Here is a 26,506-nt window from a genome sequence, read left to right as displayed (position 1 = left end):
CTGGGCCTCGTCAGTGTTCGTCAATAAGAACTTTATTTTGGTAGACACTACCGGATGTGGATATGCTTTGACCATCCACACTATTCTCGGCATGTATAACTATAGACACAAACTTTGACACAAGAAAGGTACGTGGGGGACTTGTTCCGGACTTGTTTGCTCGGGTTACCGTCACTTCTACTGCTCGAGGTTTATTTGCTCGTTTGTATCCGTCAGTTCTTACTCCGTGTTCCTCTCGCATTGATGCGGACCGCAGCGTGGACATGTGTATGAGGAGTAACGGTTACACGTTACGCTGTTCACTACAAAGTCACGCTCCTCTTCGCTAGTTGTGGAATTGCATGCTGGCTTTCTACGTGCTGTTAAAGTGTGATGTCAAACTACAGACAGACCCGGGACACATGGGGACGCGATCAGTGGCAAACAAACGAAGCATGACAGCCGCGTGTGCGCATGCGCGTGGGTAGGCAGTGTCTGGTTCCCAGCGTTGAGCTTGTGACCTCTGTTTCTCCGGCCAAGGGATCTAAAACCCAGACTTCTGAAGCCTGCTGTGTGTCAGATGGGTGGAGCAATGCGCTGGGGTCGAGGGTTTGAGTCCCGGAGTATTTTGAACACTAAAGTTTCATCGAAATATAGTGAAGAGAGAAGTTTATTTGTAGAGCACATTTCAACAACAAGGCCATTCAAAGTGCTTCACATTCAACCATTAAAAGCATTAAACAACATTCTATATATATATCAACATACATACACAGAAATATATCCAAATATACACACTGAGTTCCAGTAATACTACTACATATATACACAAATATATACACTGAGATTCTGTATTACTACAACATATATGCACACATATATATACACACAAATACACACACTGAGATCCAATAATACTATGACATATATACACACGGAGATTCTGTAATACAACAACATATATACACACGGAGATTCTGTAATACAACAACATATATATACACTGAGATTCTGTAATACAACAACATATATACACATATATTAACGGTTGAACATTGAGCCAATTAACCTCATTTTAAATGGGTGTTGAATAAGTTTAAGGTCACTACTGTATAGTTTACATGCTATAATTTCCCTCTAGAGCGTGTAACTTCACTGCTGCATCCTCTCTGTTGAACAGAAATGGGCGACGATGATGAAGAGAAGAGCTGCAGTATTATACCGGTATGTGGTTCCTATGCATTGAGATCCATGTCCCAAGGCACAAAGACCCTATCATTGTTGAGCCTTTGTATATAGTTTTGTTATGTCTTTGTGGTTGTTTTGCTCCTTCTTTTTAATATAATTTAAATGTTTGTATGTCTTGTGTCTTTGTCATCATTTTGAGTCTCTTAGTAATCCTTTGGTATCTCTTAGGAGTCATTTTATATCTCTTACTAGTCCTTTGGTATCTCTTAGTAGTCCTTTGGTATCTCTTACTAGTCCTTTGGTATCTCTTAGTAGTCCTTTGGTATCTCTTACTAGTCCTTTGGTATCTCTTACTAGTCCTTTGGTATCTCTTAGTAGTCCTTTGGTATCTCTTACTAGTCCTTTGGTATCTCTTATAGTCCTTTGGTATCTCTTACTAGTCCTTTTATATCTCTTACTAGTCCTTTGGTATCTCTTACTAGTCCTTTGGTATCTCTTACTAGTCCTTTGGTATCTCTTAGTAGTCCTTTGTTATCTCTTACTAGTCCTTTGGTATCTCTTACTAGTCCTTTGGTATCTCTTACTAGTCCTTTGTTATCTCTTACTAGTCCTTTGGTATCTCTTAGGAGTCCTTTGGTATCTCTTACTAGTCCTTTGGTATCTCTTACTAGTCCTTTGGTATCTCTTAGTAGTCCTTTGGTATCTCTTAGTAGTCCTTTGGTATCTCTTACTAGTCCTTTGGTATCTCTTAGTAGTCCTTTGGTATCTCTTACTAGTCCTTTGGTATCTCTTAGTAGTCCTTTGGTATCTCTTACTAGTCCTTTGGTATCTCTTAGTAGTCCTTTGGTATCTCTTACTAGTCCTTTGGTATCTCTTACTAGTCCTTTGGTATCTCTTAGTAGTCCTTTGGTATCTCTTACTAGTCCTTTGGTATCTCTTATAGTCCTTTGGTATCTCTTACTAGTCCTTTTATATCTCTTACTAGTCCTTTGGTATCTCTTTGAGTGACCTCATAGGTGAAGGCCCCTGTGCGTATGGACCCATGTAGTAACCCATCCCAGCCACGTCCTTGACCATGTCTACAACTGCTCTGCTTGAGTCTGTGTCCAGTGTATTTAATCTCAATGTTGTTCCTGTTCTCGGTGTTCCAGAGCCTGGTTCCACTGGGCAGTGAGATCAAGGCCCGGATGACGCAGTTCGTGGAGGAGAGGACGGAGGCCAACATGGTAACCAATTAAATGTGTCATGCGGTGCACTGGAGTAAAGGATGGAGTGGCAGCATGAATGTCATTTCTTTAAAGAAGAGAGTGAACTTGTTTGAACGTGTTGTGTGTTTCTCTCCCAGTGGACGGCTGTGCTGGTTGGAGCTGCCACAGTTGTGTCTTTCGTTGGAGTCATTGTGTTCCTTCTTTACAGAAGATACAAGCGGTCAAGTCAGTGCCTCTCACAATCTGTTCTGTTTCAGTACATTACTATCTCAGATGATGCAGTATGTAAAGATGTGCAGAATACACACAAATACACAGTTAGCAGAGTAGGGGTTGGGTTGGAGTGATTGTTCCACAACAGTCGATACAAGCATGCATTCAACTGATCATTTGTTTTCTGTTCATTTAACCAGTGTTCATCATTTTGTAGATGGTAAAGGTTATTGATACTGTATGTCATATTCCAAAAATAAATGAAGTTAGTCTGCAGGTATGAGGGCCTCAGACCGGTCCGTACAGTAGGGTCTAAATGGTCCATAGAGTAGGGTCTAAATGGTCCATAGAGTAGGGTCTAAATGGTCCATACAGTAGGGTCTAAATGGTCCATAGAGTAGGGTCTAAATGGTCCATACAGTAGGGTCTAGGTGGTCCATAGAGTAGGGTCTAAATGGTCCATACAGTAGGGTCTAGGTGGTCCATAGAGTAGGGTCTAAATGGTCCATAGAGTAGGGTCTAAATGGTCCATAGAGTAGGGTCTAAATGGTCCATACAGTAGGGTCTAAATGGTCCATAGAGTAGGGTCTAAATGGTCCATACAGTAGGGTCTAGGTGGTCCATAGAGTAGGGTCTAAATGGTCCATACAGTAGGGTCTAGGTGGTCCATAGAGTAGGGTCTAAATGGTCCATAGAGTAGGGTCTAAATGGTCCATAGAGTAGGGTCTAAATGGTCCATACAGTAGGGTCTAGGTGGTCCATAGAGTAGGGTCTAAATGGTCCATACAGTAGGGTCTAGGTGGTCCATAGAGTAGGGTCTAAATGGTCCATAGAGTAGGGTCTAAATGGTCCATAGAGTAGGGTCTAGGTGGTCCATAGAGTAGGGTCTAGGTGGTCCGTACATTAGGGTCTAAATGGTCCGTACATTAGGGTCTAAATGGTCCGTACATTAGGGTCTAAATGGTCCATACAGTAGGGTCTAGGTGGTCCGTACATTAGGGTCTAAATGGTCCGTACAGTAGGGTCTAAATGTGGGTCTGTGTTTCAGAGGCCGACGCTCCACACTATCGCTTCAGGAAGAGGGACAAGGTGATGTTCTATGGCCGGAAGATCATGAGAAAGGTCAGAGTCCAAATGTTATAATAATAATACATCTGAATGATTCCTTGAGCTTAGGATCACTTCATCATCTCAATCTGCACTTTTCTTCTTTCTTTCTGTTTTTCCTTTTATTTATGAAATAAATATAATTCCTGACTTGATGAAACGTGTTGCAGGTGCAGACGCTGTCCTCGCCGCCCTCCTCTTCCTCAAACCCGGCGTCCCGTCAGCGAGTGAGGAAGAGGACCAAAGTCCTGTCCATCGCCCGCAAGTGAGCCTCTTCTTCATCACTCGTGTGCACAGATGAATCAGCCAGTTCAGTTTGTGACGACTCAGTCCGTTAGCTTGGACCTTGAGTTGAGATTATCACAGAAGATAAGCGAGAAAAGAAATACCGTACCACTCAATACGGGATACTACTAATATACAATATCCAAACGCTCGTTAACGGAAGCAGTTTTCTTTTAAAAACACAAATACATGTCCGAAAAAGGAAGCTGTGTAATACATACACAGAGTTAAGTTCCAGTTTAAAAGAGAGACACTTAGTTTGGAGAGCAGTACATTGTTAAAAGTATGAAGTATTTCACACAAATGTGTTTTAGGATCCTCCGCATCCGGAGGGAGCCGCCCACCCTGCAACCCAAGGAGCCTCCTCCGTGTCTGCTGGAGGCCGACCTCACGGAGTTCGATGTGAAGAACTCCAACCTGCCCTCGGAGGTGCTGTACATGCTGAAGAACGTCAGGTAGAGAACACACACAGGGACATCTAGTACACATCTAGTACACACAGGGACATCTAGTACACATCTAGTAGTACTAGATGTGTACTAGATGTGTACTTGATGTCCCTGTGTGTACTAGATGTGTACTAGATGTGTACCAGATGTCTCTGTGTGTACTAGATGTGTACTAGATGTCCCTGTGTGTACTAGATGTGTACTAGATGTCCCTGTGTGTACTAGATGTGTACTTGATGTCCCTGTGTGTACTAGATGTGTACTTGATGTCCCTGTGTGTACTAGATGTGTACCAGATGTCTCTGTGTGTACTAGATGTGTACTAGATGTCCCTGTGTGTACTAGATGTGTACTTGATGTCCCTGTGTGTACTAGATGTGTACTAGATGTGTACCAGATGTCTGTGTGTACTAGATGTGTACTAGATGTCCCTGTGTGTACTAGATGTGTACTTGATGTCCCTGTGTGTACTAGATGTGTACTAGATGTGTACCAGATGTCTGTGTGTACTAGATGTGTACTAGATGTGTACTAGATGTCCCTGTGTGTACTAGATGTGTACTTGATGTCCCTGTGTGTACTAGATGTGTACCAGATGTCTCTGTGTGTACTAGATGTGTACCAGATGTCCCTGTGTGTACTAGATGTGTACTTGATGTCCCTGGGTGTACTAGATGTGTACTGTACACATCTAGTACACCCAGGGACATCAAGTACACATCTAGTACACACAGAGACATCTAGTACACATCTAGTACACAGTGACATCTAGGGCACATCTAGTACACATCTAGTACACACAGAGACATCAAGTACACATCTAGTACACATCTAGTACACACAGAGACATCTAGTACACATCTAGTACACATCTAGTACACACAGAGACATCTGGTACACATCTAGTTCACATCTAGTACACACAGAGACATCTAGTACACATCTAGTACACACAGAGACATCTAGTACACATCTAGTACACATTTAGTCTAGTTTGGGTTCATAACATTAATATATATATATTACATTATTATGATACATATCTTGTACCTCTCGTGTCCTCGTCCTCAGAGTGATTATAACTCTTCCCCCCGTGTGTTGTAGGGTGCTGGGCCACTTCGAGAAGCCCCTCTTCCTGGAGCTGTGCCGCCACATGGTGCTGGTGCAGCTCCACCAGGGGGAGGCGCTGTTCAGGCCCGGGGACACCGACGACAGCATCTACGTGGTTCAAGACGGCCGCCTGGAGCTGTGCATCCACGAGAGTGTAAGAGGACCTCACACCACCTCCTCACTGCTGTGTTCTCCTCTAGTGAGGTGTCTCTGTGTTCTCCTCATGTTCCCTGTGTTCTCCTCATGTTCCCTGTGTTCTCCTGCAGGATGGGACGGACGTTGTGGTGAAGGACGTTGTCCCCGGAGACAGTGTCCACAGCCTGCTCAGCATCCTGGACATCATCACCGTGAGTCTCCATCCTCTCAGATCCTCTTCATCTTTTTATGTGATGTCATTAAATTCAACTATTGTTTCTCACATTACGTCATTTATAACTCTAACATGCTACATGTGTGCATAATCCCTAGTGCACTAGGACCTGGGGGAGGCTGCTGTGAGACAGTTTCCAAACTGTCTCCAGTGAGCGAGAGAGTGAACAAGGGAATTAAAAATACAAGAAAACATAGCGACATACACTACCGTTCAAAAGTTTGGGATCACTTAGAAATGTCCTTATTTTTCAAAGAAATGCATTGTTTTTTTCAATGAAGATAACATTAAACCAATCAGAAATACACTCTCTACATTGTTAATGTGGTAAATGACTATTCTAGGTGGAAACGTCTGGTTTCTAATGAAATATCTCCAGAGGTGTATAGAGGCCCATTTCCATCAACGATCACTCCAGTGTTCTCATGGTACATTGTGTTTGCTAATCGCCTTAGAACAGGGGTCCCCAACCCCCGGGGTTGGAACCGGGCCGCGGAAAAAAAGTGAATAAATAAAGTTTATTTTTTATTTTTTTAATCAGTCGGAAAAATATCTTCTTTTGAAAAAGGACCGGATCCACCCGTGTGTCTGAGCCGCGTTCAGGAGTCTTAAAGTTCGGGTTCATCGCTGCAGGCGAGTCTCACGCGCCGAACCCTCTGCTGGCGGCACAGTGACAAATAATCTTAAAACATATTCAACCTGCTCAATGAATTCTGTCACTTCAGGGAAATGACAACTGGTTTCAAGTTGGCCGATAAAGTCGCTGCTGTGTGGGCGAGTGAACAGCGGAACATTCTACATGTTTCAGACGTTGACCGGGTGGAAGAGGCTTTTAAAAGAGTTTGAGCGGTACTCCAACCACAAAAGACCCGACTGCAAAAGAATAGACCTGCAACCCATTTGTAAACAAACCCACCCGGTGAATCGAGCCGTCCGAGCTAGAAGAACATGTGTTGGAGATGCAAAGGACGGTGGCCTTAAGGGACATTTCACACAACAACTCTGCCTGTTCTAATGACAGCGACCAGAACTCGGTTAGGAGCAGCGGACCAAACACACGTCTGTGTCGCCGTCTCCATCAGCGGCTCGTTGCAGGTAAACAAGCACGGCTCACATTTGGCGTAATGATGAGTTGTAGTTTTGGCACTTTATGCCCTTCGTATAATTGTATGACGTCATATTTATTACGTCATTTATATTGCCGGTCCGTGAAAATAATTTCTGACACGGAACCGGTCCGTGGCTCAAAAAAGGGTGGGGACCGCTGCCTTAGAAGACTAATGGATGATTAGAAAACCCTTGAAAACCCTTGTGCACTTATGTTAGCACAGCTGAAAACTGTTTTGCTGATGAGAGAAGCTATAAAACTGGCCTTCCTTTGAGCTAGTTGATTATCTGGAGCATCACATTTGTGGGTTCGATAAGACTCTAAATGGCCAGAAAAAAAGAACTTTCCTGTGAAACTCGCCAGTCTATTCTTGTTCTTAGAAATGAAGGCTATTCCATGCGAGAAATTGCAAAGAAACTGAAAATGTCCTACAGCGGTGTGTACTACTCCCTTCAGAGAACAGCACAAACGGGCTCTAACCAGAGCAGAAAGAGAAGTGGGAGGCCCCGGTGCACAACTCAGCAAGAAGACAAGTACATTAGAGTCTCTCGTTTGAGAAATAGACGCCTCACAGGTCCTCAACTGGCAGCTTCTTTAAATGGTACCCGCCAAACGCCAGTGTCAACGTCGACAGTGAAGAGGCGACTCCGGGATGCTGGCCTTCTAGGCAGAGTGGCAAACAAAAAGCCATATCTGAGACTGGCCAATGAAAAGAAAAGATTGGTATGGGCAAAAGAACACAGGCATTGGACAGAGGAAGATTGGGAAAAGGTGTTCTGGACAGATGAATCCAAGTTTGAGGTGTTTGGATCACACAGAAGAACATTTGTGAGACGCAGAACAGGTGAAAAGATGCTGGAAGAGTGCCTGACACCATCTGTCAAGCATGGAGGTCATGTGATGGTCTCGGGCTGCTTTGGTGCTGGGAAAGTGGGAGATTTGTAGCAGGTAAAAGGGATTTTAAATAAGGAAGGCTATCACTCCATTTGGCAACGCCATGCCATACCCTGTGGGCGGCTTGATTGGAGCCAATGTCCTCCTCCAACAGGACAATGACCCAAAGCACACCTCCACATTGTGAAGAACTCTTGAGGGAAGAAGCAGGCAGCTTGCTGTCTGTAATGGAGTGGCCAGTCACCAGATCTCAACCATTGAGCTGTTGTGGGAGCAGCTTGACCGTATGGTCCTCAAGAAGTGCCCATCAAGCCAATCCAACTGGTGGAGGTGCTTCAGGAAGCGGGGTGACATTTCAACAGATTACCTCAACTAATTAACAGCTAGAATGCCAAAGGTCTGCAATGCTGGAATTGCTGCAAAAGGAGCATTCTTTGACGAAAGCAAAGTTTGAAGAAAAAAATTAATACTTCAAATACAAATCATTATTTCTAACCTTGTCAATGTCTTGACTATATTTTTTATACATTTTGCAACTCATTTGATAAATAAAAGTGTGAGTTTTCATGGAAAACACGAAATTGTCTGGGTGATCCCAAACTTTTGAACGGTAGTGTATGTCCTCAATGTGATTCTGTTTTGAGAAGTCTCCCTCACACCTCCTCCTCCTCCTCCTCCTCCTCTCTGTGATCTATAATCAGGGGTACCCTGCTCCCTACAAGACGGTGTCGGCCCGAGCTGCCGTGCCCTCCACCATCCTGCGCCTCCCTGCTGCTGCCTTCCAGTCCGTGTTCGAGAAGTATCCTGAGACTCTGGTCCGGGTCATCCAGGTGAGTCCTCCTAGACCAGGAGCAGAGACCAGGACACATGTGTGATAGAGGAGGAGGTGGTCCGGGTCATCCAGGTGAGTCCCTAATCCTGTGTGTGTGTGTCTGTGTGTGTTTGTGTGGATGTGTGTGTGTGTGTAGATCATCATGGTGCGTCTCCAGAGGGTGACCTTTCTTGCCTTACACAACTACCTGGGCTTGACCACGGAGCTCTTCAACACGGTACTGGTTATGGTTATATATCTCCTCTTCCCCCCCCTCCTCTCAGTTGTGATGTGTATGTATATAGTCTTATAATAATAATAATACTACTAATAATAATAACACATTTATAAAGTAACCTTTGTTGTTTAATACCAACGTCCGACTTTCTATACGTTAGCTTAGAGTTAGCAAACATTGAGCTAATCAAGCTAATGTGTGGAGTCAATAAAGAAGTATGTATATATACAGTGTATATATCTAGGTATATATACTGTGTATATATATAGTATATATATACAGTATATATATACACTGTATATATACAGTATATATATATATACAGTGTATATATCTAGGTATATATACTATATATATACAGTATATATATACAGTATATATACCTATATATACAGTATATATATATAGGTATATATACCTGTATATATATATTCACGCCTCCCCCATGTTGCTCCCTGTGCTCCAGGAGAGCCAGGCCATCTCCCTGGTGTCGGTGGCTCATGTTCTGGGTGAAGGTCATCCTCACAGAGGCCTCCGCAGGCAGCCCTCACACCCCGAGGAGCCCGAGAGCGGAGACGCAGGTGTGTGTGTGTGTGGTTACTGTTCACTGGTCATGGTGTGTGTGTGTGTGTGGTTACTGTTCACTGGTCATGTTGTGTGTGTGTGTGGTTACTGTTCACTGGTCAGGTTGTGTGTGTGTGTGGTTACTGTTCACTGGTCATGTTTGTGTGTGTGTGTGTGTGTGTGGTTACTGTTCACTGGTCATGTGTGTGTGTGTGTGTGTGTGGTTACTGTTCACTGGTCATGTTTGTGTGTGTGTGTGTGTGTGGTTACTGTTCACTGGTCAGGTTGTGTGTGTGTGTGTGTGTGTGGTTACTGTTCACTGGTCAGGTTGTGTGTGTGTGTGTGGTTACTGTTCACTGGTCATGTTGTGTGTGTGTGTGTGTGTGTGGTTACTGTTCACTGGTCATGTTGTGTGTGTGTGTGTGTGTGTGGTTACTGTTCACTGGTCATGTTGTGTGTGTGTGTGTGTGTGGTTACTGTTCACTGGTCATGTTGTGTGTGTGTGTGTGGTTACTGTTCACTGGTCATGTTGTATGTGTGTGTGTGTGTGTGTGTGGTTACTGTTCACTGGTCATGTTGTGTGTGTGTGTGTGTGTGTGTGTGTGTGTGGTTACTGTTCACTGGTCATGTTGTGTGTGTGTGTGTGTGTGTGTGGTTACTGTTCACTGGTCATGTGTGTGTGTGTGTGTGTGTGGTTACTGTTCACTGGTCATGTTGTGTGTGTGTGTGTGTGTGTGGTTACTGTTCACTGGTCATGTTGTGTGTGTGTGTGTGTGTGGTTACTGTTCACTGGTCATGTGTGTGTGTGTGTGTGTGTGTGTGGTTACTGTTCACTGGTCATGTTTGTGTGTGTGTGTGTGTGTGGTTACTGTTCACTGGTCATGTTGTGTGTGTGTGTGTGTGTGTGTGTGTGTGTGTGTGTGTGTGTGTGTGTGTGTGTGTGTGTGTGTGTGTGTGTGTGTGTGTGTGTGTGTGTGTGTGTGTGTGTGTGTGTGTGTGTGTGTGTGTGTGTGTGTGTGTGTGTGTGTGTGTTAATCTGTTCTTGTTCCACATCAACAGAGAGGTCCAGCCTGTCTGACGCGTCCTCGTCTAAATACAGGAAGTCCCGCTCTGCCTCCACCCCGATGGCTGTCACAGGTACACACACACACACACACACACACATGTATACACATATATACTTAACTAAAACTCACCAAATAGTTTGCCGTATCACGTGGACGTCCTCAGTTTGACCGCCCCTCACCCAGAATGTCCCATTGACCTCTCTCACCTCTTAGTTCCGCCTACTTAGCTTTTCCGCCATTTTGAATTTTGTGAAAAACACATAATCGGCCAGTTCGCCTACACGCTGGGTCCGATTCATACCAAATTTTCTGTAGACCACGAGTGAAGCTATATCAGCTGCTATGTATCAAATGTTTTTGATATCTCATTGTGTTAAGATTATATGGACCAATGAACCTCTTAGTGGCTTGTTTTGTTTTTCAATGCTCATAACGCTAACAGTATAGAGACTAATCACTCCAAACTTGCATTGTATGAACATGTGTATGTGTATTGCATCCTGTAACATGCATAACAAATTGTGTACGCTACAATAATTCGCAAAAGTTGGCCATTTTGGGCGTATTTTGCCTGTTTTTGTAATTTTTTAAACGTTAAACAGTTACAAGCCCCTCCCTAAAAACTACTCCGATCAACTTCAATCTTGCCCAAGGATGATCTTAAGGCCTTAAAGATAAATTGCGATGAGAATAGAGACTTTTCAGCAAACTTTACTTAAAGGTTACGTGGACCCCACACGCCCACTTTCTGTGTTCTGTTATATTGCTTAAGCTGATCCAATCTTCTGGAGGAGAAATGTGGTTCTGAAGTCGTATTATTCTGGATCTATTGGGGTGCTGAATGTCTGGTTCTACAATAAGGAGTCCGGTTTCTCCAAATAAATCAGAAATTAAGAAATCTGAAAGTAGAGAATGCTCCAGTAGAACGTAGCAGCCTCTATCACATCTGCATACTCGTCCATCTGGCTACAATAAGCATCAATAAAAATGATGCAGACCCTCAACCCTAATGATGTGTTTTTGTATTGTGCAGGTCAAATGTCAGCCGACCTCAAGAGAGTTTATGAACGGGCTCAAGTTTCCAAAGAAGACACTCTGCCTCACGCGGTGAAGGTCTCTAAGGATGTTCTTTACACACCTAAGGGACACATTTCAAACTAGTTTGTAGTGGCCTTTAGTTTGCTTCTCGATTAGTGCAACACGTTAACAAGCTGTGGAGCCAATACGAGAAGGAAAGAGTCTGAGAGAAACGGCCTCAGTCCTTTTCATTTGTTTTTATGTCGAGCCTCAAAGAAATGCATGTCCACTACGATGGATCCCTCTAGTACACTGTATAGGTGTCGACTTAGTGATGGACACTTTCCTGTCTCCTCAGTCCATCCTAAAGAAGACGGTGACCATGCAGCCCGCTCCGTCTGCTGTGTACCACTACAGTGACGCTGGAGGAGGAAACGCCCAGCACAACAAAGTGAACGCCATTTTGCAAGCCGCCAAAAAGGATCTGCTGCAGGTCATCAAGATAGAGGTAGAGGACAGTTCACCTGTTTTACTGGTTCAATTCAGTTTATTATGTACAGCCCAACATTGCCAACTCCCCTCAGAGGGCTTTACAATCTATACATGTTTGACATCCCTGACCTTTGACCTCACATCGGATCAGGTCACACATTCAATGCACATTCATATAATTAAACAAAAATGTCAATGCATTCTGGATTCATTACAAATCAACTGAAATATTGCAAGCCTTTTATTCTTTTTAAGAAAACTCAAATATCCTATCTCTAAATATTAGAATATCATGAAAAAGTATACTAGTAGGGTATTAAACAAATCACTTGAATTGTCTAATTAACCCGAAACACCTGCAAGGGTTTCCTGAGCCTTGACAAACACTCAGCTGTTATAAATCTTTTAACTTGGTCTCAGGAAATATTAAAATTTTATGAGATAGGATTTTAGAGTTTTCTTAAGCTGTAAGCCATAATCAGCAATATTAAAAAGAATAAAAGGCTTGCAATATTTCAGTTGAGAATTGTTTTTAATTGCATTACAGAAAATAAAGAACTTTATCTAAGTTGGCATGATGTAAAACTACCAAAAATAACAGCAACACAGGCTTATTAGAGCAGCTGATAATAAGGAGTTGACTTAAGAGACTTATAGAGCAGCCTGATAATAAGGAGTTGACTTAAGAGACTTATAGAGCAGATGATAATAAGGAGTTGACCTAAGAGACTTATAGAGCAGCCTGATAATAAGGAGTTGACCTAAGAGACTTATAGAGCAGATGATAATAAGGAGTTGACCTAAGAGACTTATAGAGCAGCCTGATCATAAGGAGTTGACCTAAGAGACTTATAGAGCAGATGATCATAAGGAGTTGACTTAAGAGACTTATAGAGCAGCCTGATCATAAGGAGTTGACCTAAGAGACTTATAGAGCAGCCTGATAATAAGGAGTTGACTTAAGAGACTTATAGAGCAGCCTGATAATAAGGAGTTGACCTAAGAGACTTATAGAGCAGCCTGATAATAAGGAGTTGACTTAAGAGACTTATAGAGCAGCCTGATCATAAGGAGTTGACCTAAGAGACTTATAGAGCAGCCTGATAATAAGGAGTTGACTTAAGAGACTTATAGAGCAGCCTGATAATAAGGAGTTGACCTAAGAGACTTATAGAGCAGCCTGATAATAAGGAGTTGACTTAAGAGACTTATAGAGCAGCCTGATAATAAGGAGTTGACCTAAGAGACTTATAGAGCAGCCTGATCATAAGGAGTTGACCTATGAGACTTATAGAGCAGATTATCATAAGGAGTTGACTTAAGAGACTTATAGAGCAGCCTGATCATAAGGAGTTGACCTAAGAGACTTATAGAGCAGCCTGATAATAAGGAGTTGACTTAAGAGACTTATAGAGCAGCCTGATCATAAGGAGTTGACTTAAGAGACTTATAGAGCAGCCTGATCATAAGGAGTTGACCTAAGAGACTTATAGAGCATCCTGATAATAAGGAGTTGACTTAAGAGACTTATAGAGCAGCCTGATAATAAGGAGTTGACCTAAGAGACTTATAGAGCAGCCTGATAATAAGGAGTTGACCTAAGAGACTTATAGAGCAGCCTGATAATAAGGAGTTGACTTAAGAGACTTATAGAGCAGCCTGATCATAAGGAGTTGACCTAAGAGACTTATAGAGCATCCTGATAATAAGGAGTTGACTTAAGAGACTTATAGAGCAGCCTGATAATAAGGAGTTGACCTAAGAGACTTATAGAGCAGATGATAATAAGGAGTTGACCTAAGAGACTTATAGAGCAGCCTGATAATAAGGAGTTGACCTAAGAGACTTATAGAGCAGATGATAATAAGGAGTTGACCTAAGAGACTTATAGAGCAGCCTGATCATAAGGAGTTGACCTATGAGACTTATAGAGCAGATGATCATAAGGAGTTGACTTAAGAGACTTATAGAGCAGCCTGATCATAAGGAGTTGACCTAAGAGACTTATAGAGCAGCCTGATAATAAGGAGTTGACTTAAGAGACTAATAGAGCAGCCTGATCATAAGGAGTTGACCTAAGAGACTTATAGAGCAGCCTGATAATAAGGAGTTGACTTAAGAGACTTATAGAGCAGCCTGATAATAAGGAGTTGACCTAAGAGACTTATAGAGCAGCCTGATAATAAGGAGTTGACTTAAGAGACTTATAGAGCAGCCTGATAATAAGGAGTTGACCTAAGAGACTTATAGAGCAGCCTGATCATAAGGAGTTGACCTATGAGACTTATAGAGCAGATTATCATAAGGAGTTGACTTAAGAGACTTATAGAGCAGCCTGATCATAAGGAGTTGACCTAAGAGACTTATAGAGCAGCCTGATAATAAGGAGTTGACTTAAGAGACTTATAGAGCAGCCTGATCATAAGGAGTTGACTTAAGAGACTTATAGAGCAGCCTGATCATAAGGAGTTGACCTAAGAGACTTATAGAGCATCCTGATAATAAGGAGTTGACTTAAGAGACTTATAGAGCAGCCTGATAATAAGGAGTTGACCTAAGAGACTTATAGAGCAGCCTGATAATAAGGAGTTGACCTAAGAGACTTATAGAGCAGCCTGATAATAAGGAGTTGACTTAAGAGACTTATAGAGCAGCCTGATAATAAGGAGTTGACCTAAGAGACTTATAGAGCAGCCTGATCATAAGGAGTTGACCTATGAGACTTATAGAGCAGATGATCATAAGGAGTTGACTTAAGAGACTTATAGAGCAGCCTGATCATAAGGAGTTGACCTAAGAGACTTATAGAGCAGCCTGATAATAAGGAGTTGACTTAAGAGACTTATAGAGCAGATGATCATAAGGAGTTGACTTAAGAGACTTATAGAGCAGCCTGATAATAAGGAGTTGACTTAAGAGACTTATAGAGCAGCCTGATAATAAGGAGTTGACCTAAGAGACTTATAGAGCAGACTGATAAGGAGTTGACTTAAGAGACTTATAGAGCAGCCTGATAATAAGGAGTTGACTTAAGAGACTTATAGAGCAGCCTGATAATAAGGAGTTGACCTAAGAGACTTATAGAGCAGATGATAATAAGGAGTTGCAGTGATCTAGTCTTGAAGTAACAAACATTTGAACCAGTTGTTCTGACTCATTTTCTTATTTCACAAATGAAAGAATTGAACAACAGTGAAATACTGAAATACTTGGAAATTCTGAATCTATTTAGTTGAGGTAAAATGTCTCTGTGATTTCAACTGTCATTTCACCAGAACCCCAATCTGCTGGAGGGGAGGGTGAAGCTACGGCAAGTCAAAGCCGGAACTGTTGTGGCCCACCAGGGAGACCAGGTCAGTGACCCGTCTCATACCTCCTCTCCTCGTCTCATATCTCCTCTCCTCGTCTCATACCTCCTCTCCTCGTCTCATACCTCCTCTCCTCGTCTCATATCTCCTCTCCTCGTCTCATACCTCCTCTCCTCGTCTCATATCTCCTCTCCTCGTCTCATACCTCCTCTCCTCGTCTCATATCTCCTCTCCTCGTCTCATATCTCCTCTCCTCGTCTCATATCTCCTCTCCTCGTCTCATACCTCGTCTCATATCTCCTCTCCTCGTCTCATACCTCCTCTCCTCGTCTCATATCTCCTCTCCTCGTCTCATACCTCCTCTCCTCGTCTCATATCTCCTCTCCTCGTCTCATATCTCCTCTCCTCGTCTCATATCTCCTCTCCTCGTCTCATACCTCCTCTCCTCGTCTCATATCTCCTCTCCTTGTCTCATATCTCCTCTCCTTGTCTCATATCTCCTCTCCTCGTCTCATACCTCCTCTCCTCGTCTCATATCTCCTCTCCTTGTCTCATACCTCCTCTCCTCGTCTCATATCTCCTCTCCTTGTCTCATACCTCCTCTCCTCGTCTCATATCTCCTCTCCTCGTCTCATATCTCCTCTCCTCGTCTCATATCTCCTCCTAGTCTCATATCTCCTCTCCTCGTCTCATATCTCCTCTCCTCGTCTCATATCTCCTCTCCTCGTCTCATATCTCCTCTCCTCGTCTCATACCTCCTCTCCTCGTCTCATACCTCCTCTCCTCGTCTCATATCTCCTCTCCTCGTCTCATACCTCCTCTCCTCGTCTCATATCTCCTCTCCTCGTCTCATATCTCCTCTCCTCGTCTCATACCTCCTCTCCTCGTCTCATACCTCCTCTCCCCATACCTCCTCCTCGCCTCATATCTCCTCTCCTCGTCTCATACCTCCTCTCCTCGTCTCATATCTCCTCTCCTCGTCTCATATCTCCTCTCCTCGTCTCATATCTCCTCTCCTCGTCTCATATCTCCTCTCCTCGTCTCATATCTCCTCTCCTCGTCTCATATCTCCTCTCCTCGTCTCATACCTCCTCTCGCCTCATATCTCCTCTCTCTCGTCTCATATCTCCTCTCCTCGTCTCATACCTCCTCTCTCCATATCTCCTCTCCTCGCCTCATACCTCTCTCCTCATACCTCCTCTCGCCTCATACCTCCTCTCCTCGCCTCTCCTCCTCTCCTCTCCTCTCCTCATCTCCTCGCCTCATATCTCCTCCTCCTCGTCTCATATCTCTCCTCCTCTCTCATATCTCCTCCCACGCCTAAAGCTCCTCTCCACGTCTCATATCTCCTCTCCTCGTCTCATATCTCCTCTCCTCGTCTCATATCTCCTCTCCTCGTCTCATATCTCCTCTCCTCGTCTCATATCTCCTCCCCTCGTCTCCTCCAGGATGTGAGCGTTGAGTTTGTGATCTCCGGGTCGCTCCACGTCTACCAGCGGATGATCGACCGCGAGGAGGACACGCTGCTGTTCGTCACCCACCAGGGGGAGATGGTGGGTCACCTGGCCGTCCTCACGGGGGAGCCCCTTATCTTCACTGTGCGAGCTCACAGAGACTGCACCTTCCTCTCCATATCCAAGGCCCACTTCTATGAGTAGGATCACCTCAGAGCAAATATTCAGCATGTCTTTAGGGTTCCAACGTGTCTTCTTCCCACCTCACCTGTGGGATCACACACCTGTCTCTGGCTTGTCAGGATGATGCGCGAGGAGCCTCGCTTGGTGCTGAACGTGGCTCACATGGTGGTGAAGAGGGTGTCGCCCTTCGTCCGGCAGATCGACTTCGCCCTGGACTGGATGGCGGTGGAGGCAGGCCGCGCCGTCTACAGGTATCTACCAAAAGAATGAATGTGTCAGCAACATCCAGGGTACTTTATTACAGTACTTTGATTTGGTTGCTCTCTGATTGTTTGTAGACAGGGAGACAAGTCCGACAGCACCTACATCGTCCTCAGCGGCCGGCTGCGCTCCGTCATTGCAAAGGATGATGGGAAGAAGGAGCTGGCTGGAGAGTACGGCCGCGGAGACCTGATTGGTGTGGTGAGTGGTCCGAGTCTAAAGACCTAAAGCCTTAAAGACCTAAAGTCTGAAAGACCTGAAGTCTTAAAGACCTAAAGTCAAAAGACCTAAAGTCTAAATACCTGAAGTCTTAAAGACCTAAAGTCTAAAGACCTGAAGTCTTAAAGACCTAAAGTCAAAAGACCTAAAGTCCAAATACCTGAAGTCTTAAAGACCTGAAGTCTTAAAGACCTAAAGTCAAAAGACCTAAAGTCTAAAGGCTTGAAGTCTAAAGATCTGACGTCTGGAGAACTAAAGTCTAAAGACCGAAAGTCTGAAGACCTAAAGTCTGTAGACCTGAAGTCTTAAAGACTGAAAGTCTGAAGACCTAAAGTCTGAAGACCTAAAGTCTGAAGACCTGAAGTCTGAAGAACTAAAGTCTTAAAGACCTTAAGTCTTGAGGAGCAAAGCATTATATCGAGAGCTCATCCAGTCCTACACCTGTGTGGTTGTCCAGGTGGAGGCCTTGACCCACATGAACCGGGCCACCACGGTCCACGCCATCAGGGACTCGGAGCTCGCCAAGCTCCCTGAAGGAGCGCTGAACTCCATCAAGAGGAGGTACCCCCAGGTGGTCACCAGGCTCATCCACCTGCTGGGGAAGAAGATCCTGGGCAACATGCAGCAGGGCAACGGGCCCCTGGCAGGTAACCACACACGAGTGAGAAAGCCAGCGCAGCAGCCTCCCCCAGGTCCTAGTGCACTAGGGATTCCATCGGTACTTAACCTCCCCCAGGTCCTAGTGCACTAGGGATTCCATCGGTACTTAACCTCCCCCAGGTCCTAGTGCACTAGGGATTCCGTCGGTACTTAACCTCCCCCAGGTCGTAGTGCACTAGGGATTCCACTAGTGAAGAGGGAGAACACATACAAACCAGAACACACGCATGTGAGAAACAGAAGTTTGAAGCTGCCCCTAAAAAAGGCCTAATGATGCCCCTGATGACTCTTTTATATTCATATTATTTGATCCAGTCCTGTTCAGTCTTCTCAATGTAGCGTGACATGTTTTAGTATTTAATAACACTATACTGTAGATGTAAACAGAGCATATATACAACATTAAACCTTACTGCCCCATGACATCCCTCTGTGGCCCTGCAGCTCGGAGTCTGGCCCTTCACACCCCGACCAGCAAGTGGGACGCTGGCAACCAGACGACCAACCTGTCCACGGTGTGCATCCTGCCCGTGTCTGAGGAGGTTCCTCTCACGGCCTTCAGCCTGGAGCTGCACCACGCGCTGAGTGGCATCGGTACACACACACTACCACACACACACACACACACACAACCACACACACACAACCACAGATACACACACACACAGACACACATACACACACAGAGAGACACACAGAGACACACACACACACACAGAGAGACACACACAGACGCATACACAACCACACACAGACAAACACACAACCACACACACACACATGAACTGTGATTGGTTAAGTGATGAAGGCCCCTCTAGGAGGGAAGGTTGTGATTGGTTCAGTGATTAAGGCCCCTCTAGGAGGGAAGGTTGTGATTGGTTCAGTGATGAAGGCCCCTCTAGGAGGGAAGGTTGTGATTGGTTCAGTGATGAAGGCCCCTCTAGGAGGGAAGGTTGTGATTGGTTCAGTGATTAAGGCCCCTCTAGGAGGGAAGGTTGTGATTGGTTCAGTGATGAAGGCCCCTCTCGGAGGGAAGGTTGTGATTGGTTCAGTGATTAAGGCCCCTCTAGGAGGGAAGGTTGTGATTGGTTAAGTGATTAAGGCCCCTCTAGGAGGGAAGGTTGTGATTGGTTAAGTGATTAAGGCCCCTCTAGGAGGGAAGGTTGTGATTGGTTCAGTGATGAAGGCCCCTCTAGGAGGGAAGGTTGTGATTGGTTCAGTGATGAAGGCCCCTCTAGGAGGGAAGGTTGTGATTGGTTCAGTGATGAAGGCCCCTCTAGGAGGGAAGGTTGTGATTGGTTCAGTGATGAAGGCCCCTCTAGGAGGGAAGGTTGTGATTGGTTCAGTGATTAAGGCCCCTCTAGGAGGGAAGGTTGTGATTGGTTAAGTGATTAAGGCCCCTCTAGGAGGGAAGGTTGTGATTGGTTAAGTGATTAAGGCCCCTCTAGGAGGGAAGGTTGTGATTGGTTCAGTGATGAAGGCCCCTCTAGGAGGGAAGGTTGTGATTGGTTCAGTGATGAAGGCCCCTCTAGGAGGGAAGGTTGTGATTGGTTCAGTGATGAAGGCCCCTCTAGGAGGGAAGGTTGTGATTGGTTCAGTGATGAAGGCCCCTCTAGGAGGGAAGGTTGTGATTGGTTCCACTCATTCTAATACCCATGTTTACGGGTTAGGAGGATCTACTTTAGATTATCCATTAAACTTTATTAAAGTCCTATTATAAAGACTCATCTGATGTGTTTCTGAAGGTCCCACTCTCCTCCTGACCAGTGACCTCATCAAGCAGCGCCTCGGCTCCGCTGCTCTGGACAGGTGCGTAAACGTACACGAGGCGTGGCTGGTTATGAAGTTTGATTCCCTCTGAACACAAGACATTGATTCATAGCGTCAGTGAACATGGCGTCTGCTCATCTCCAGCGTCCATGAGTACCGTCTGTCCAGCTGGCTGGGCCAGCAGGAGGACATCCACCGCATCGTGCTGTACCAGTCCGACCCGAGCCTCACGCCCTGGACGCAGCGCTGCATCCGCCAGGCCGACTGCATCCTCATGGTGGGCCTGGGGGAGCAGGAGCCCACCGTGGGGGAGGTGAGTTCAGGCACACGCGGGAAGTTCAAGACTTCAACCAGCAGACATGTTCATTCAGTGAGCTGAAGCTACTTCCTCTTCCTGTTTAGGAGCTGCAGCTTTATCCTCTTCCTGTTTATGATCCAAAGTTACTTCCTCTTCCTGTTTATGAGCTGCAGCTTTATCCTCTTCCTGTTTATGATCCGAAGTTACTTCCTCTTACTGTTTATAATCTGAAGCTACTTCCTCTTCCTGTCCATGAGCTGAAGCTACTTCCTCTTCCTGTTTATGAGCTGAAGCTACTTCCTGTTTATGATCTGAAGCTCCTTCCTCTTCCTGTTTATCATCTGAAGCTTTATTCTCTTCCTGTTTATGAGCTGAAGCCACTTCCTCTTCCTGTCCATGAGCTGAAGCCACTTCCTCTTCCTGTTTATGATCTGAAGCCACTTCCTCTTCCTGCAGATGGAGCGGATGCTGGAGGGCGGCGCCGTGCGGTCCCAGAAGCAGCTGGTGTTGCTCCACAAGGAGGACGGCCCCCCCCCCAGAGGGACGGCCGAGTGGCTCAACATGAGGAGCTGGATCTCCAGACACCATCACCTGTCCTGCCCCCGCAGAGTCTTCTCCCGGAGGAGTTTACCGAAACTGGTGCGGACCGCCAGCCCGCCGGGTCTTCAGTGGGTAGTTCTGTTCTAACAGTTCTAACGCGCCTCTTCTCCTCCAGAGGGAGTTGTACCAGCGCGTGTTTGAGAAGTGTCCAGACCGCCATTCTGACTTCTCCCGTCTGGCCAGGATTCTCACCGGCAACAGCATCGCCCTGGTGCTCGGGGGAGGGGGCGCCAGGTAAGGAGGGATAATACACTAACGCATTGTAAGGCTTAGGCTGTGGTGGAAGAGTCCAGGAATGACCTCCTAACGTCTATTCCTAACCACTTGTCCTTGATATCTCTGGAAAACGTAACGGGGTTGAGGAAAGATGGGAAGGAGAGTTCATGAGGAGTTAGGAGACGACAACCGCAGTGTTTAGAGAACCTGACTCCACTTTCACTGAACTACGTAGTTCTGAGTCTGAAACTACAACGTTCAGGAGATGAACTTCAACTTGTTAAATCTGAGATACTTCCCCCCCATTGATGCTCATTTCCTTTTTTCAAGGAAGGAGCTAAGTAAGGAAGGATTGAAGCTCCTTTCCTATAGTTAAGGTAGGATTGAAGCTCCTTTCCTATAGTTAAGGTAAGGTTAAAGCTCCTTTCCTTTCGTAAAGGAAGGAGCTAAGTAAGGAAGGAGTGAAGCTCCTTTCCTTTCGTAAAGGAAGGAACTGAGTAAGGAAGGTTTGAAGCTCCTTTCCTTCCGTACCGCCATCAATCTAAATCAATCCATATGTGTGTAAATTACATATTTTCGAATAAGAAGGTTTAATATCGTTGTTTTCTACATCTTTCTGTCTCTCACTGCTCGTCCTGGAGCTGTGACGAGGTAGGTGGAGTATTCCTCTCACGACCTCACACTTGGTAACCATGACAACAGCAGATAAAACTAACTATTACTGCAGCCCATATGTGTCCTAGCCTCCGGTATTTGAGTGTGTGTAAAGTTTCACCACAGTGGTTAGTTAGATGTAAACTTCTCTGATGAGTGAAAATATCATTACCGACAACATTTCAATACCGGAAAAAACATGAAACATGAAACATTGGTAGAATGAACTTTTCTAGTGTTTGATCTGGATTATATGTGATGGAGGACTCTCTTCTTCTCCAGGGGCTGCTCTCAGGTGGGCATCCTGCGGGCTCTGAACGAGGCCGGCATCCCGGTGGACATGGTGGGCGGCACCTCCATCGGCGCCCTGATGGGGGCGCTGTACGCCGAGGAGAAGAACAACAGTCGCATGAGGGTCCGGGCTCGGGAGTGGGCCATGGTGAGTGGACATCGCCCTGAAGACGGGAACGCTATATTTATACAACTCTTTTTTTAGTTTTCTTGACTCATGTTTGCTCTACTTCAATTACATGACCGGTCAAAAGTTTGGGGTCACGTAGAAATTTCCTTATTTTTCAAAGCACCGTTTTATTCAATGAGGATACTTATAAATAATCAGAAATACTCTCTCTACATAGTTAATGTGTAAATGACTATTCTCTGGTGTTTAATGAAGTCTCTACATAGGTGTGTAGAGGGTTAAAGTTAGGATTAACCCTAACGCTCTACATAGTGTATAGAGGGTTAAAGTTAGGGTTAACCCTAACGCTCTACAGAGGTGTATAGAGGTTTAATGTTAGGGTTAACCCTAACGCTCTACAGAGGTGTATAGAGGTTTAAAGTTAGGGTTAACCCTAACGCTCTACAGAGGTGTATAGAGGTTTAAAGTTAGGGTTAACCCTAACGCTCTACAGAGGTGTATAGAGGTTTAAAGTTAGGGTTAACCCAAATGCTCTACAGAGGTGCATAGAGGTTTAAAGTTAGGGTTAACCCTAACGCTCTACATAGGTGTATAGAGGTTTAAAGTTAGGGTTAACCCTAACGCTCTACAGAGGTGTATAGAGGTTTAAAGTTAGGGTTAACCCTAACGCTCTACATAGGTGTATAGAGGGTTAAAGTTAGGGTTAACCCTAACGCTCTACAGAGGTGTATAGAGGCCCATCTCCAGTGTTCTAGTGGTACATTGTGTTATCGCCTTAGAAGACTAGAGGAGGGGTAGAAAACCCTTTAAACCCTTTTTATGTGAGCGCAGCTGAAAACAGTTATGCTGCTGAGAGAAGCTATAAAACTGGCCTTCCTTTGAGCCATAAGAAGAACTACATTAATATTTACTATAAACATCATTATTTATAACCTCGTCAACGTCTTGACTAGATTTTATATTCATGTTGCAAATCATTTGATAAATAAAAGTGAGTTTTCATGAAAAACACCAAATTGTCTGGATGACTCCAAACTTCTGAACGTCAGTGTGTGTTTCTTAAGAGAATCTTTGGGGAAACACTTTTCTTCATTCCCCTTGTTTCATTCTCAGGATATGACCTCTTACTTTAAGAAGATCTTGGACCTGACCTACCCCGTGACCTCCATGTTTTCTGGAGCTTCCTTTAACTCCGGCCTGAGCTCCATCTTCAAGGGCAAACAGATCGAGGTGAGGGTTAGTTGTCCCAGAGCCACAATCAGCGCACCTGAGATAATCATTCAATCATAATAATGTTGTGTGTGTGTTGTCTAGGACCTGTGGCTGCCGTACTTCAACATCACAACAGACATCACGGCGTCCTCCATGAGAGTTCACACCGACGGTCTGGGGAACTTTATGTTTCTGTTTAGAAAACATTCAGCTTCTTCTTTTTAAGATGGAAAATCATTTTATACATTTAAGTTTCTGGGAATCTCTTCTCTTCTTCACCCCAAAATACGACTCGTTAACGTAGTAAATGAGTTGCATGTTTCCCTGGTGGTGGCGTGGGCATCAAGGTAAAGGAATGAAGCTCAATACTAAAGAACCTGTGTGGTCCCTTGATGACGGGGACATGTAAAGCATGTTCTCATACTGGTTTGAACTGGTTTCTTTCTTTAAAAAAAAGGAAAGTAGGCATCAATTAGACATACAATGGTTAGTTATGTTATATTAGGGTTATGTTATATTAGAGTTATGTTATATTAGGGTTATGTTATCTTAGAGTTATGTTATCTTAGAGTTATGTTATATTAGGGTTATGTTATATTAGGGTTATCTTATATTAGGGTTAGGGTTATGTTATCTTATATTAGGGTTATCTTATATTAGGGTTATGTTATCTTATATTAGGGTTATCTTATATTAGGGTTAGGGTTATGTTATCTTATATTAGGGTTATGTTATATTAGGGTTATCTTATATTAGGGTTAGGGTTATGTTATCTTATATTAGGGTTAAGGTTATATTATCTTATATTATGGTTAGGGTTATGTTATCTTATATTATGGTTAGGGTTATGTTATCTTATATTGTCTTTCAGACAGTTGACATTACATGTGCAGCTTTGTAGACATATTTATAGCAAGAAGTGTAAAACATAGGATGAACAACAACAAAGAGACAGAATGGAAAAAATTAAAAAAAGAAAACGATGTATAATAGTTCTTAAAGTCTTTCCACTCCTTTTGGTCTCTAGGGTCGTTGTGGCGCTACGTCCGAGCCAGCATGTCCCTGTCTGGGTACCTGCCTCCACTCTGTGACCCCAAAGATGGACACCTCCTCATGGACGGAGGCTACACCAACAACCTGCCTGGTGAGAGACACGAGCCTCACCTGGCTGTGGGAGCTCAGTGTATCCTAAACATCCATAAGGAGAGAGGAGAGGAGAGAGGAGCTCAGTGTCTCCTAAGCGTCCATAAGGAGAGAGGAGAGAGGAGCTCAGTGTATCCTAAGCGTCCATAAGGAGAGAGAGGAGAGAGGAGCTCAGTGTATCCTAAGCGTCCATAAGGAGAGAGGAGAGAGGAGCTCAGTGTATCCTAAGCGTCCATAAGGAGAGAGGAGAGAGGAGCTCAGTGTATCCTAAACGTCCATAAGGAGAGAGGAGGAGAAAGGAGAGAGAGAGAGGAGCTCAGTGTATCCTAGCGTCCATAAGGAGAGAGGAGAGAGGGCTCAGTGTATCCTAAGCGTCCATAAGGAGAGAGGAGAGAGGAGCTCAGTGTATCCTAAACGTCCATAAGGAGAGAGGAGAGAGGAGCTCAGTGTATCCTAAGCGTCCATAAGGAGAGAGGAGAGAGGAGCTCAGTGTATCCTAAGCGTCCATAAGGAGAGAGGAGAGAGAGGGCTCAGTGTATCCTAAGCGTCCTTAAGGAGAGAAGAGAGAGGAGCTCAGTGTATCCTAAGCGTCCATAAGGAGAGAGGAGAGAGGAGCTCAGTGTATCCTAAGCGTCCATAAGGAGAGAGGAGCTCAGTGTATCCTAGCGTCCATAAGGAGAGAGGAGAGAGGAGCTCAGTGTATCCTAAACGTCCATAAGGAGAGAGGGAGAGAGGGCTCAGTGTATCCTAGCGTCCATAAGGAGAGAGTAGAGAGGAGCTCAGTGTATCCTAGCGTCCATAAGGAGAGGAGAGAGGGGCTCATTGTATCCTAAGCGTCCATAAGGAGAGAGAGGAGAGAGGAGCTCAGTGTATCCTAAGCGTCCATAAGGAGAGAGAGGAGAGAGGAGCTCAGTGTATCCTAAACGTCTATAAGGAGAGAGGAGAGAAGAGAGGAGCTCAGTGTATCCTAGCGTCCATAAGGGAGAGAGGAGAGGAGCTCAGTGTATCCTGGCGTCCATAAGGAGAGAGGAGAGAGGAGCTCAGTGTATCCTAAACGCCCATAAGGAGAGAGGAGAGGAGAGAGGAGCTCAGTGTATCCTAAGCGTCCATAAGGAGAGAGGAGAGAGGAGCTCAGTGTATCCTAAGCGTCCATATGGAGAGAGAGAGAGGGCTCAGTGTATCCTAAGCGTCCATAAGGAGAGAGGAGAGAGGAGCTCAGTGTATCCTAAGCGTCCATAAGGAGAGAGGAGGAGAGAGGGCTCAGTGTATCCTAAACGTCCATAAGGAGAGAGAGGAGAGGGGAGCTCAGTGTATCCTAAGCGTCCATAAGGAGAGAGGAGAGAGGAGCTCAGTGTATCCTAGCGTCCATAAGGAGAGAGAGAGGAGCTCAGTGTATCCTATGCGCGTCATAAGGAGAGAGGGGAGGAGGGCTCAGTGTATCCTAAGCGTCCATAAGGAGAGAGGAGAGGAGAGGGCTCAGTGTCTCCTGCGTCCATAAGGGAGAGGAGAGGGCTCAGTGTATCCTAAGCGTCCATAAGGGAGAGGAGAGGAGCTCAGTGTCTCTAAACGTCCATAAGGAGAGAGGAGAGAGAGGAGCTCAGTGTATCCTAAGCGTCCATAAGGAGAGAGGAGAGGAGGAGGCTCAGTGTATCCTAAGCGTCCATAAGGAGAGAGGAGGAGGAGGCTCAGTGTCTCCTAAGCGCCCATAAGGGAGAGGAGAGAGGAGCTCAGTGTATCCTAAGCGTCCTTAAGGAGAGAGGAGAGAGGAGCTCAGTGTATCCTAAGCGTCCTTAAGGAGAGAGGGATTTGGTGGTAGTGTAATATTCTGACATAAGGATAAAAGTTGAGGAAGAATATTAATTTTCAGAATGACACCAATAAGTTGGAGAGCTCCATCACCCAAAGGGGAGCATCATGATGCGGTGATGTCATCCGTATTGGGCTCTGCCTGTGGATCACTTCTCCTCCCATGAGCCTCATGGGGGCTGAGGAGGTTTGAGGAGGTTT

The 26,506-nt window shown here is 45.0% G+C and overlaps 1 protein-coding gene across 1 annotated transcript; it reads left to right on the top strand.

The window, feature by feature from the left end:
- Window positions 1-149: 149 nt before the first annotated feature.
- On the top strand, window positions 150-24,586 carry LOC130197353 (patatin-like phospholipase domain-containing protein 7; the record flags this gene model as incomplete). The annotated part of the gene is made up of 28 exons (XM_056419996.1): window positions 150-1,203; window positions 2,319-2,393; window positions 2,513-2,600; window positions 3,637-3,710; window positions 3,866-3,960; window positions 4,295-4,435; window positions 5,534-5,693; window positions 5,806-5,886; window positions 8,613-8,741; window positions 8,880-8,960; window positions 9,427-9,541; window positions 10,584-10,661; window positions 11,625-11,704; window positions 11,967-12,116; window positions 15,376-15,453; window positions 16,857-17,062; window positions 17,165-17,296; window positions 17,384-17,507; window positions 17,983-18,172; window positions 18,630-18,779; window positions 19,931-19,994; window positions 20,100-20,268; window positions 20,710-20,892; window positions 20,969-21,087; window positions 22,006-22,162; window positions 23,258-23,374; window positions 23,459-23,528; window positions 24,384-24,586. Coding segments are annotated over exons 1-28 (3,351 nt in total), but the record flags the coding sequence as incomplete, so codon positions are not given.
- Between the last annotated feature and the right edge of the window lie 1,920 nt (window positions 24,587-26,506).

This window comes from Pseudoliparis swirei, chromosome 7, assembly GCF_029220125.1.
Source record: "Pseudoliparis swirei isolate HS2019 ecotype Mariana Trench chromosome 7, NWPU_hadal_v1, whole genome shotgun sequence".
Taxonomy (NCBI): domain Eukaryota; kingdom Metazoa; phylum Chordata; class Actinopteri; order Perciformes; family Liparidae; genus Pseudoliparis; species Pseudoliparis swirei.
Note: the sequence above shows the minus strand (reverse complement) of the source record. Positions and strands in the feature narration are given on the sequence as shown.